This window comes from Apodemus sylvaticus, chromosome 19 (genome assembly GCF_947179515.1).
Source record: "Apodemus sylvaticus chromosome 19, mApoSyl1.1, whole genome shotgun sequence".
In the NCBI taxonomy this organism is placed as follows: Eukaryota; Metazoa; Chordata; class Mammalia; order Rodentia; family Muridae; genus Apodemus; species Apodemus sylvaticus.
The window spans coordinates 11,953,657-11,966,556 of record NC_067490.1 but is presented as its reverse complement, the minus strand read 5'-3'; the positions used below and the strand labels follow the sequence as shown (position 1 = coordinate 11,966,556).

The 12,900-nt window shown below is 51.4% G+C and overlaps 1 protein-coding gene across 7 annotated transcripts in view; it reads right to left on the bottom strand.

Annotated features, from left to right (window-relative positions):
- Nucleotides 1–12,900, bottom strand: part of Cabin1 (calcineurin binding protein 1) — a 110,507-nt gene that overhangs the window by 38,360 nt on the left and 59,247 nt on the right. For all 7 annotated transcript variants that reach the window (XM_052164483.1, XM_052164487.1, XM_052164489.1 and 4 more), the window contains one exon: nucleotides 7,798–8,129. In XM_052164483.1, coding sequence (XP_052020443.1) covers nucleotides 7,798–8,129 — 332 coding nt within the window. The remainder of the gene's footprint in view (nucleotides 1–7,797; nucleotides 8,130–12,900) is intronic.

The window sequence follows — 12,900 nt, the reverse complement described above, 5'->3', positions numbered from 1 at the left end:
GAACTATGGCAAGAGTCCAGCTTGTGAACCGCAGAGAAGCACTCTGTGCACAGCCTGTGGAGACTCTCCCTGAGGTGAGGCAACCCCAGGGGACCCAGGACATGGACCAGCTCAGTGCTGCACAGGCTTGGCACCTGTGCACTGTGACAGGTCACCACAGCACTGTGACACCGAGGGACTTGTCAGCAGCGTCTTGATGACCTGAGTGAGTGGCAACAGTCTGAGGTGGGAAGGAAACAGACCATGGCTCAAAAGCATCTTCACAGTGACCACCACTTCCTCAAGAAAACCAAGGTGAGAAGACAGCCTTTTGGCTGGGGATAGGAGAGAGCTGTGCTGGGGCGGGGCGGGGCGGGGCAGGGGAGGGGTGGCTGCCCTGCTAGGAGGCTTGCCTCTGTGGCTGTAGGATGAGGATCCATCCACACTCCTTCCTAACTCAAAGGGGCAGTGAGAGAAGTTTCCCAACGCCTGCAAAGAATGCAGAAAACGCTGACTGCCAGACTCAACTTGGACGGGGCTCTGCGCTCAGCGGAAAGCACATTCCCCAGTTGTTCAGGCTGCCAACCACAGGCATGAACCCAGACTGATGGCGAGGCACAAAGTGTACAGAGGCTCCTGGGAGCTCCTGGCTAATTTACACCTGAGGCCCAGATGGGAGCTCGAAGGGCTGAGAAGACTGTCAGGGGAACTGGCTGTGCCACCACAGGAGGGCTGGAGATGGTGGCCTCTGTCTTTCCTGCAGTTCTAGTGTGGTTCTCTCAAGGTGGCAGGGTGAGCACAGCACCCTAATTCCTTCCGAGTTACAGAACTCCCACTTCATAACAAGAAAACCGAGGCCAAGAAAAGTTTGGGAGCTTGCCCAAGCTCCCAGCACGAGGAAGGGGCTGTGAGAAGAGTGAAAGACAGACGGATCTCGGGCTTTCACAAACTGGACGGCACTGGGCTCCGGCCAACTGAACAGTCCAAGGTGCAATGGCAGGAAGAAGCAGAGGGAGGCAGGCTCCTCGGTGCCCAGAATAAACAACTAGGAGACTCTGCTGTAGTCTGAAAGCAAGAAGAAGCTGAGGTGGTGCCTCAGCTCCCCACAAGCCGGGGGCCAGTCAAGCCAGACAGTCTTATACTCTTGGACTGGCCTCAACTGCTGAGTCTGTCACTCCGATACAAGCTACACCAGGCTGCCTGCCAGGTACCAGGACTCCGAGACTCCCCTGTTGCATAGCAAGTGGGGCCTTGGGTGGGGCAGCCTATATCCCTCCCTGTACCTTCTAACCTGCACACACAGTGGGAGCTTAGCAGTACCTGATGACTGGACGGGGAGCAGTTACTTCCCTTCAGAGCACCTGCAGCGCCCAGATGGTCAAGGCTCTAAGGGAGCCCTGGCCTCACACACCACCACACCACTGCTGTGTGGATGACCTGGATTGTGTGCTGTGCCTGTGTCTCTTTCATTGGTCAGAAAACCAGTGACAGTGGCCCCACAGAAAGAGCTGGGCTCACAGAGGCCTACAGGTAAAGACAGCCAGCAGAGGTGTGGACATAGTACCACTTGGACTGCATCGCAGCCTGCTGCTCTCAGTGTGTGAGTTTCCAGGAGGGCAGCTATGAGCCTCAGCGGGGCTCAACACTTCACCTGACTATACCTTAGGTGTTGGCTTAGAAGTAACTCATGGCTTCCAGGACACATGAAAAAATCAGAGCTGGAAGAGATCTTCACTGGAGAACGCCCTCTGCAACCTGAGGAAATAACCTGCTCTAAGCATTTGGACAACTGGTGGGAGCCCTTGAAGGACCAGGCTCCATGCGCCAGAGGAAGAGCTAGAGCTGGAATGGCTGCCTCCAGCTGGTAGGGATGCTGGAGGTCGGGACAGCCGCAGAGCCAGGGCACATCTGTCTGAAGAGTCACCCAGTAATAAAAGACTTTCTCTCTCTAGATCAGTGGTTTTAGCCTTCCTAATGCATGTTCCTCATGTTGTGGGGACCTCCAACCATAAAATTATGTCACTGCTACTTAGGAACCATAATTTTGCTACTTTGTTATGAATTGTAATGTAAATATCTATAGTGACTCCCATAGGGGTTTCAGCCCACAGGTTGAGGACCACTGCTTTACACTCAATCAAGAACTTCGTGGGAGTGAAGTCACAAGACAAGAATGTGGCCAAATCCTAGACCTGGCAGACTTTAAAAAAAAATGAATTTTGACCTTTTTAATCAATAAAAAGTGATAAGCATCTCCATATTTAAAAAAAAGAACTGGTGAAATAAAGTGTGCCCCATTCACCCAAGAAAAAGTCAGAAAAAGTTTTTCACCAGAAAACGTGGTATGGACATTAAAATGGGCATAATTAAGGAACCTGTGTGCACAGGAGCAGAAGCAGAACTGAAGTAATGTATGTTATGTGCAAAGACAGCAGGCACCACCCAAGGTGAGCCGGGCGCAGGCCTGCACCTCACTCCAGCACTTGGAAGGGCTAAGGCAACCCTGACTCCCTAGCCATAGCCTATCTTTGAGAATGTGGAAAATGAAAGACAGTCCTCCATTACTCCTAGGAAATGATTCAGTGGAGGAGACATTCTCCCCAGTTCTCCCTGTGGGGTCACCAAGCATAGCTCCTTAGTCTCCGCCAGCCTCTGAGGAATGATATGGGCAGCACTGCCTCACACCCCCTACGGTCTATTCCTACTCTGCATCCAGGTCCCTTCAAGGAGTGGTGCTTTGATCCTACTAAGTCTCCAAGGGCAACTGCTGCTTCCTGACTCTCAACCTAAGGCCACACAATGCCCACCCTCCACACCCCATTACAATGGCTTTAACCTCACAACAATGTCCTGAGAGCCCCAGTGAGCCTGCGACCATATCCTCTCAGCTCTCCTCCCTGCCCATCAGTTTCTGCCAGGCCCAATCTGAAGTCAAGCAGGGCGTAGGGCGTGCAACTCTACCATCTTCCTGGAAGCCTCCTACTTTGACTTCCCCGTGGGTCTCAGGACTCCAGTGCACATGCGCATATTAGAGAGCTTTGCTGTGACCCCCGCCTCAAGAGGGCCCACCACATGGAAACTCACCACATGGTCACCTCTGAAGACAGAGGATGACCAAAGGAACCCATCTAGATACACGGAAAACATACCAGAGGAGCACATTAAAACACACACACACATGGGTCATGGAACATTTAGGGGGAATATTCTATTTTCCAAGCTTAAAGAATCTTGTTTGTAACAGATGCTGCTGTTCAAAGCCCTCAGACTTGTATGTCTCGATCCCTTGTGGGAGTAAGAACTGGAAACCAACAGCCTTCCAGGGGCGATGCAATGCACCTCCCCTCCTCTGGCCCCCGAAGGTTCAAAGGACTTTCAAACCAGAAGAAGGTAGACTTGAATGAACAGTCAGGAGTCCAAAGTTCAGCAAGGAGCACTGGAATCTCAGTACTAAGGTGGCTGAGGCAGAAGGCTGGTCACAAGCTTGAGGCTAGCCTGAGCTACAGGCTTCTTATCTAATAATGTATCTAATAAATTCCAGGCCATACTGAGCTCCAGTCCAAATCACAGCAAAAGATTTCCATGTTGAAAAAGCAATCAAATCTGTGCATTCTTTCCCTGCCCGCTCCCCAACTAACACAAGCTGAAGTTATTTAGGAAGGAAGATCACAGCTGGGAAAATGCTGTCACTGGATTGCCTGTAGGTAAGTCTGGGGACATTTTCTTAATTTGTGGCTGTGGGGAGGGCCCAGCTCACTGTGCGCAGTGTCATGACTAGATACACGGTCCTCCATGGCTTCCCCTTGTGACCTAAGAGTTGTAGGCTGAAATAAACCCTACTTAAGACAGAAATTAATACCAGAGTATAGAGCTGCTGTGGCAGACCTGGCCATGTTTTGGGGAGGACTAGGAAGAGTCTGAAACCTAGGGCTGGAAAAGTGTGCTCAGAGCTCAGTGGGCTGCAGCGTGGGCTCTTGGAACATGAGAGCCATTCAGATGATGCAGGCCAGGCTCGTGAAGGTTGGAAGGAGGCAAAGGCTCTACTGGTACCCTCTGTGTGATACTTTTGTATTAAGAGGGTGTGTTTCTGATCAGCAGGGCTGATGAAACTGGCCGTGGTTATCAGGAAACAGGACCATTAGAGTGAAACCCTTCTGTTCTGAGACAATCGATACTGGTGATACTGGTCAGCTAGGGCTACAGAATCAGCTGTGGCTAGGTTATTTCAATGAAGACAATGTCCTCCAGGTTCATTCACATTGATACAGGACTGCCTTTCTTTTAAAGACTGAAAAACATTGCACACCATTATTGTCTATAGATTTTTATTACACTTGAAACTGGGACATGTATATCACCAACTTTGTTTTTCATTTGGAAAACTGCTTCGCTCCAGGGTCCATTTTTATCAGCTGCTCTGCACTGGACTGTGTAGTGTAGTCATAGCAAACACAGAGGGACCTCAGTTCCAGGACAACAGAGCAAAGGCGGTCACACCTTATCGTTCATGCAGACCTCTATTGATGAGGGTAGGACCCACATGATATGATCCTAAGAGAACATGCCTCTTCTCCTGGGCTGTTGCCATGGCCTGGGAGAGGTTTCTCTGAGTGTAGAGTGGCAGCTCTGGTGGACCTGACATCCTGGTGAAAAGTGTGACCCTGGAGATAGGAGCCACTGTGCCCATCTGCACAAGCCATCATCTGAGGGGATTTGCAAAGGGCTTAGGCTCTCTGGCCCACAGTGTAGCTCAACAGAAGCTTTCCCCCCATCTTCCTCATAGAGCAAAACCAGTCTTGTGTGGGAGGACAGTAAGCATCCAGGAGAAGACCTAGCCATGGCAACTGTTCCAGACACAGTCCTCAGAAGGCCTTGTTGCAGGGTGTGGGGTAAGCAGGAGCTACAGAGATGCATGTAAGGGAGATGGGTCTGGCTAACAGGAGAGGATGGCCATTGTCCACCCACCACCATTATCACATTAATTCTGTTTATCACCACCAGTTTCCTTCAACAAAATAGCTCCAAGCCTCCAAGAGTGCCCAGCTATAGTGCCTGGGTCTGTACCTGGGGGGGGGGGGTCTCCTTCAGATCACACAGTGAAGCAATGACTGCACTTGGAGGGACATGTGAAAGATCTAAGGGGTCAGCAGCAGCTAACCGTCCAACCAGGGGAAGCTTTGCCTGTTGGATCCCAAAGTAGACAGACACCCAACAGTCCTGTAGGCCACTGAGCCACAAATCAGCAACAGAAAAATGTCACTGCTAAGCATATAAGTAAGATTTAAAAAAAATAAATACAGGATCGCTATCAAATACACACATTGGATTAGAAAGTGTTTGTTACCAAACAGCTATGTGTGAAAAGAGGCCAGTGCTTGCCATTCAATGTCTCTGAATTAGTCAGCTACAATGAGTCTGTGTTCCATCATGGAATAACCGGTACCAAGGGCTCACCCTCTAACAGAGGTCATGTCCTCAGCTGCAGGAAGGTATTAATTCAAACACTCAGTAGAGCCTGGTACTAATCTATCATTCAGGTTGTAGATGGCAACTACAGTGTTCAGCCAAGGTCTGTCAATGAAGCTCACAAAAGCTTCCCCAACAGTAGAGGCAGCTCAGGGACACCGTCAAGGTCCAGAGCATACCAGTCATCCCAGACCTGGCTTTCTACAGTGCTGTCTCCACAGGAGGTCTAACAATGAGAAGTGTCTGCCCCAGAAGAGATCTCTCAGAATCATGGCCAGCATTCCATTTCCACAAATCAAAAAACCCAATCTAGAATCTGGCTAAGAAAAAAACCAGCCGAAACTAATGGCCATGGCTGGTTTGACTGGATCCATCTGCATGATCCCCTACAGGGAGGCTCATGGGAAGAGTACAAGGGAGGCCATCACACGGAGCGGGACACTGACAGTGGAGCAAACACAGGGCCTCGCCCACACCTGGTTCCACCACTCGGCCCTGGGAAACTAGAAGCCCAAATCTCAGATGAAAGTAATAAGGCCTAGGACCAAAGCCCCCAAATTAACATTATCTGTCCCTGAGAGCGCTTCTGATTGTAACGAATGGAATTAGGGTTCTCTCCTCCCCCCCCCTTCTCCCCTCTTCTGTGTTTTCTTTCCTCCTTCATCCCTCTGCTTCTCTCTGGCCTCAAAAATCAAAAATTTCTATAACTAAGGATAGCCTTGATCTTATAATACTACTGTATCTACCTCTCCACAGCAGGGATAGCAGGAGTGCACCTCTGACTGCCTGTATTTACTTAAATCTGACATAAACACGACTTTGAAATACCTATTTAACAACTCTCATCCAAAGAAAGGGACGGCATTATTTAACAATGCCTGGCACATGCTAAACACTCCGCACGCCCGCACCCTCAAGACAGAAAGAAAGCCCTCAGCAGGACATAACCCTCGGTGAGGCATGTATAACAACTCAAAACTCTTCTCCGACCCACCGAGACCCTCCTCTCCCCTTCCCTGGGTAGCAATCCATACCAACCATTCTGCACCCCACATTCTGTCTCAGCCTTTGCTGGGGATGGCATGTGAGAACAAGAGCTGTCAGAGCTGAGCGAGGCCGGCAGGCTGGCCAGCCCTATGGGGACTCTGACAATCTCCTCACCAGGACTCGAGAGGCTCTGTACTCAAGCTCTACGGCTCCTCACAGAGGAAAGGGTTACCAGAAGTGACTAAAACAGTGAGAACAACACCTGGGCCTCTATGTACAGATGTCTGGTGCACAGAGTGAGTCTGGTCCACTGCCAAAAGTAGGCCAGGCAGTGAGTGAGCCCAGCTTTTCTGAATGGGGTCAGCAGCAACGGCCAACGGCAGCAAGGCAAGCCAGTCTACTGGTGTTTGATTTACAGAGACTGACAGTAATGATCTTCTCCCTCCCCAGGTCTGCTGAGGCTAATTTCACCCACTGCGCTTTTAGAAAATTGTCTAAGCTACATGAACACGTCAGGCAGGCAGGGACAAGGAATAACCATTGCCAAGTCAGGGTCTGTTTCCCTGGACAACTACCCTACACTTGGTTCTTCAAACATGCAGAATGTGGTGCGGCCCAGAGTAGGAGCAGCAGTGAATCGGAAAAGCCACATAAAGGCAGGTCTCGGGGCTAGACCTTATAAACCACCCTGCTCCTATGGTCCTGCTCGCTCTCCCTGCCCTCAGCACACAGCCCTCCCATGGGCTGCTGGCTGGCGGCTGGCCTCCTGCAGCTGGTACACCACAGATGCTGCCTTCACAGAGCTGCCCAGCGCTCCACTGCTCTGCACCCTGCTAGCCTTTGCCATGCTGGTCAGTACAGAGATGCTCTGCTTGCTCATGTATGCATTTTTAACCTGAGTTACCTCTGAAGGGACAGGCACCGGGCAGCGGGCCTCTCTGTCACCTCTTGAATGAGAAATGACTTAGGGAAAGGAAGGTCACTCTAGTCCTTCCACCAATGCTAAAAGTCTGCTTGCAAAGCCCCTGGGAGCACTTAACAACTAGGGCACAGCTGTTGCTTTTCCAAGGGAGGCTGTCAGCATCCAACATCTGGGAAGCAGGGGCTTCAAAGATGGATCTGGCAGCTGTGCCCACGGGGTGAGCCCAGGACAGGTGACAGCAAAAGGCCTCTATTCCAGGGAACACTGGAGCTATAGTCTGGCTCTGGCTCGCAGCTCTTCTTCTGACACCTCCCACATGAGTTACCTAAGCCCTAACCTCAAAAGTTCCAATGTATTTTGTCTGCCCACTGGCTTTCCAGTCCACCTGTCTGGACGCAGCAGCCGTCCTCATACCCAGCATCCCTCTCCAGGGCCCTCCTCACCCGGTGAGTCTTGCTGTAGGTGTAGAGAAAGGCCAGGCGGTAGAGACTCTTGTAGTGCTGCGGGAAGCGGCTCAAGCACAGGCAGAAGGACGCGATGCACTGCTCTGTGAGGAACTGGCGCTGCTCCTCAGCACCTGCTGGCAGCCCCTGAGGAAAGGCCACCAGCTCCCCTAGGGGATCACCCCTCTTCTTCCCATCCCACGAAGGAGGTGTGGACGCTGGGGGCTTGCTAGGGATGGAAGCAGAGACTGAGGAGTCTGCCACGGGCTTCTGCACGCTTTGTTCTATGACCCGGAAGGCCTCTGTGCTCTCCAAGGACTCCTCAGCTTTTCCTACAATTAAGAAGGAAGAGAAAGTCACTTGGTTTTGGACTCTGTTTTTATGCAAAAGTCTATCACAAATAATGGAACACCGAGTAAGGTGACAGGGACAGCGGGGTTGGTATCCATGCTTGGTGGGCAATGAGCCCAGCAATGGGTGATACAGGGCCCATGCTAGCTCTGGCTCTACACCTGCTGGCTGGGCCACATGGGCTCCTGCCCCAAGAAACAGGAGGTGCTAGCTGGCTTCCAGCAGAGGGCCCAGAGGAACTGGAAAGCTGGGTGCTGGCTCCTACCTAGTGAGTGGTGGCATAGGGATGGCAGCTATTAGGGACGGTCTGGGTACACAAGAAAGTAGCCCACAGACGGGAGGCCACATCAGCACTGCTAGTCAAGCAACCACGAAAAGGCTTGGCAAGTAAAATACCTGTTCTACTGGCGGCAAGTACCTCGGCCTACAGTCTAGCCCACGCTCCTCTGGGCTGCTGCAGGTGTGCCCAGGGTTTATGCATGGCCCCTACTTGACAAGTCCAAACCTGATCAGTCAACCCTGCTCCTCGGGTAGCAGGGGGGAGCCCAGAGCAGCCTCAAGATGGCAGAGCTGAATGGCCTCAGTGCCCGTCTAAGGCACAGTCTAATTGGCTGTCCATGGAGGAGGTTCTCTGGCCCAGGGAGCAAGAGATCGGGTGGCTTTTGGCCCATTGCCTTGAGGTATCCTACACAGCCTGTCTGGAGAAGAAGCCAGTATTCCCTATTCAGAAGGCAATCTCAACTGGGGGTGAAGCCTCAGCAGCCCTCCTGCTAACATGAGGGAGGCCAGACAATAGCTGAAACCTAATATGGCAAAATCAAGGAGACAAGACTCCAAGTCATCTTCACAGCAAGTACTAGCATAACTAGGCAGACCTCAGGAATGTGGCAAAGCTGACCGTCGTTGTTCTTTTGCATCAAGGAAAGAACTGAGCAGCTACTGTATACCCATCGGCTGGCTCCCCACAACGCCTCCTTCCCACTGCCACTTCAGCTGGACGCACGCACGCTGACCTCCGCCATACCCACCCACCCACTCGCTCACTCACAGACCTCAGCACTCCACTCTCAGAGCTTCGACCCAAGATAGAATTTGTAGAGGACTGTTTCCCTCCCTGGAGCGCAGAGCCTAGTAGGGGGCCTGTTCTGGAGCTTAGTAGGGCTGTTCTAGCTCCTACCACCTGTTTTTGTTTTGCAGTGCTGGGGATAAAGCCCAGGGCACCACACCAGCTCCCACCCCAACATCTGAAGTGGACTGGATGAGTGTTAGGAGCCCTAACAGTCTTTGCTGTCACCTCCCCTCCTGTGGGCTTAGGACACTCTCTGAACCCCTAGTTTCAGAGATGAGCTGGCACCCATCTTTCCGGGGTTACCATTATCTTGCTCTCAAGCATGTCAGGTTTCTGTGTTCCAAATGTGGCTCAACACACGCAGTGGGAACAATGGCTATGAAGCCCAGCCTAAGGCTCTGGGAAGACAAGGGAATCAGAGGACGGTCCAGTCCTAGCCCTGGATCAGGGGTCAGGGGTCAGAGATGACACTGCTCAGACATAAAGTCTGAGGAACACAGTGTTTACAGAAAGCAGGCAGAGTGGAGGAGTTCATCCAGTTCAGTACACACATCTGAAGGACCAAAGAAAATGGCAATCTCTGAGACTTACACCTCAGTTGCTCAGAGTTCTGGGTGGCCCAAGAGGTCTAGGAAAGATGAGGTGAGCTGCCTCACCCAAACATCCCTCCCACAGATCACATAGGTGGGCCTCACAGATCACTGTAATTTTCTACTTCCTTATAGAAAAAAAGGGGTCAGAAATGGCTGTAAGTCCACATGATGCCTCCCAGCCAAGGAGGTCAAGGAATAACCCAATACCAGCAGCATGAAAATGGTATGCGCCGGTCCTCCCACCCAAAGGCGAGAAAAATACACACTGCCACTCACCCCAAACCGGGTCTTTATGGCAAGAACCAGTTTAGAGTGCTTCCGGTACAGGCCTGAGGCTAGCAAAGCAAGGGAGTTCAAGAGCTCGCCAGTCTGCCATGGTAAACTGGCTCTATCTAGTGGTTTCCTGAGAAGGGTGGAAGGGACATTGCGAAACACCAGGCACAGACCTGTCACCCACAGACAGTGCCACTATCGACCAGAAAGTAGGACATGTGTGGTCACAGCACGGCAGGTCTTGGTGTTCACTGCATGGACTCCACTGGTTACTGACAATTTCTACTCTGGATATCACATACTACAGAGCGAGCCTGTGTTTAAGTACTGAAATTATAAGTACTGGTCCTCCCACCCACCTCTCTCGGTTCAGGGCTAGGCAGGAACAGGAAAGCAGACCCTCCTCCTGTCAACACCCACTGCCTGGTGGGCCTGGATCTATCGCAGTCTGCTCTTCAGTAGGCACCAAGTGTATAGACACAGACAGGCCTGGAGTCCATGGTCTGTATGGACTGGAGGAAGCAGCAGTTTGGTGGTAAGGCTGCCCAGAAGAATGGCCCTGGATGGTCAAGAGAGTGCAGTAGATTTCAGTGGGCACTGGCCTGCGGCTCAGGCTTTCTCAGGAGGCTAAAAGTACAGCGCAGACAGAGAACTCACCTAAGCTAGGCCAGGAGTGGGGAAACAGGGACAGAACATGTCATCTCAAGCCTGGTAGCCACTGTAACAGCCTCTGGTTCTATCTGGTTCCTCACCTATGGGCAGCGATGCACTGTGTGCCCCTTTCCCACAAATCAGTTCAGAGTACGAGGCAGGATACTGGGGTACTCCTCAGTTTCGAAGGGTCCTACCTCACACAGGATGCAGTCTGGATGGGAAATGTACCCCACCAGCCATCTGAACACTGGCTTCACGGCCAGCTCAGGAGCTGTGGAGCCATAAGATGCAGGTCTAACTGGAGGCACAGCCAGGTCCCTGTTGTGCGGCAGCTTCCACTGCAAAGGATAGACTCTACCTTCTGTAGACCACATACCCTCAAACTATGTGAACCAAAAGAAATTCTCCTTCCCTTAAGTTACTCCTGTCAGGCACCTCTGCCACAGCAAGGAAAGAAGTAACTAATACCGAAGTCTACAGGGACAGTTGTAAACAGTTCGCTGCTTAGTGGGCCACAGAGTCTCACTGTCTAAAGCTGTATTGGAATGTGTAGGGTATGTTCCCTGTCTCCTTCCTATCCTAAATTTTCTACAGTATATTTATATCCATTACAGAACATAACCAACAGGAAGGGGTCAGCGCAATGACTGCCCAGAAAGTGAGGCAGTGGCTGCATTTCTCTTTTCTTTCTGGTTTTCGGAGACAAAATGTGCTCTGAAGCTTACTCTGCTATCAAACCCGTGACCCGCCCACCTCAGCCTGCTGAGCACTGGTTACAGGGATGCATCACCACACTCCCCTTGTTATTTTTTAAGACAGGGTTCCACTGTGTATTCCTGGCTGGCTTCAAACTCAGAAAAATCCACCTTGCTCTGCTTCCCAAGTGCGGGGATTAAAGCCATGCACCACCATAACCAGTTTTAACCTGTCTCTTGATGGGGACCAGGCACAGGTAAATCTATCTGGTAAGAGTCCTGTAAGGCCAGCCAGGGACAAAGAACTAGAAGAGTCCTATCCTCCTCCAAACGGCTTTGGCCCCACTACCACAGTTACACGTGAGCCTCTTACTTGCATAGGTTAGGTCCAGGCCCCTATGGGGGGATGCAGGCTATCCCCCATGCAGCCCACCTGAAGGCAACAGAGAGTAGTGACTAAGGCTGGCCTCCGCACCCTTTCTCAGTCTCAGGGTCTTGGTCCAGGAAATAGGAAAGGCCACGCACGGTGCTTCCTGTCTTAGGGCAGTCATGCCTAAGGCCTGGGACATCTGAATGTGGGGCTGGGTTGTCGGGCAAATACACATATACATGGCTTTAGCAAGAATGGGAAAGCTCTTGGGAAGAGACTTGCTGTGCAAGCATGAGGACCTGAACTTAGATCCCATAAAACCATGTAGAGCTGGACACAGCAGTGCACCCATCTGTATCCCAGGGCTCCTGTGGTCAGATAGGAGAGTCCATGAAAACTCACAGGCCAGCTAGCCTGTGGTACAGCAGCAAACAGGAAGACCATGCTCAGACAAGGCCGAAGGTGCAGACCTGTCCTCTAATCTGCACGTGTGTGTCACGCACATCCACACATGCATACTACACAAAACACAAAACTACACACAAAACAAAAAAGGAAGCGTTCAGAATCTGGGGCTAACTAGTGGCAGTAGGGATGCCTCAGCCTGCCTATAACCACAGACAAACTTAGAAGTGAGACTCTCTAGACTGCCACACAGGAGACCCAGGGATCCCAAGGGAGCTGGGCATATCCCAGGCTTAGATCAGTGCTCTCTGCCCAAAAAAGGCAGATTTCCCAAGAAGTCTGATATGATTCAGACTAAAAAGAAAACATATTTGTGACATTTAGAATCCCAAGACTTTTTCTGATAGCCATTCATTCACGAAGGCGGGGGCAGACATACTACACTGACATTGTGAACATGGCTTTCCCAAACAGGGAAATGTGTCATCACTGCATGACAAGTATCACAGAGCATCTTCAAAAGCTTCCTTAATCCCCACAGTTGCTGGGGTTTGGTACTAGACCACTCCTACCCTCCAGTGCAGACAGAGGCCCAAAGAGGTGAGTAACTTGTCCAGTAGCATGCTGGGGCAGAAAGCGGCACCATGAAGATGGAGCCAGCTGAGTCTAAGCTTGCTTTCCCAGGACCCCAAG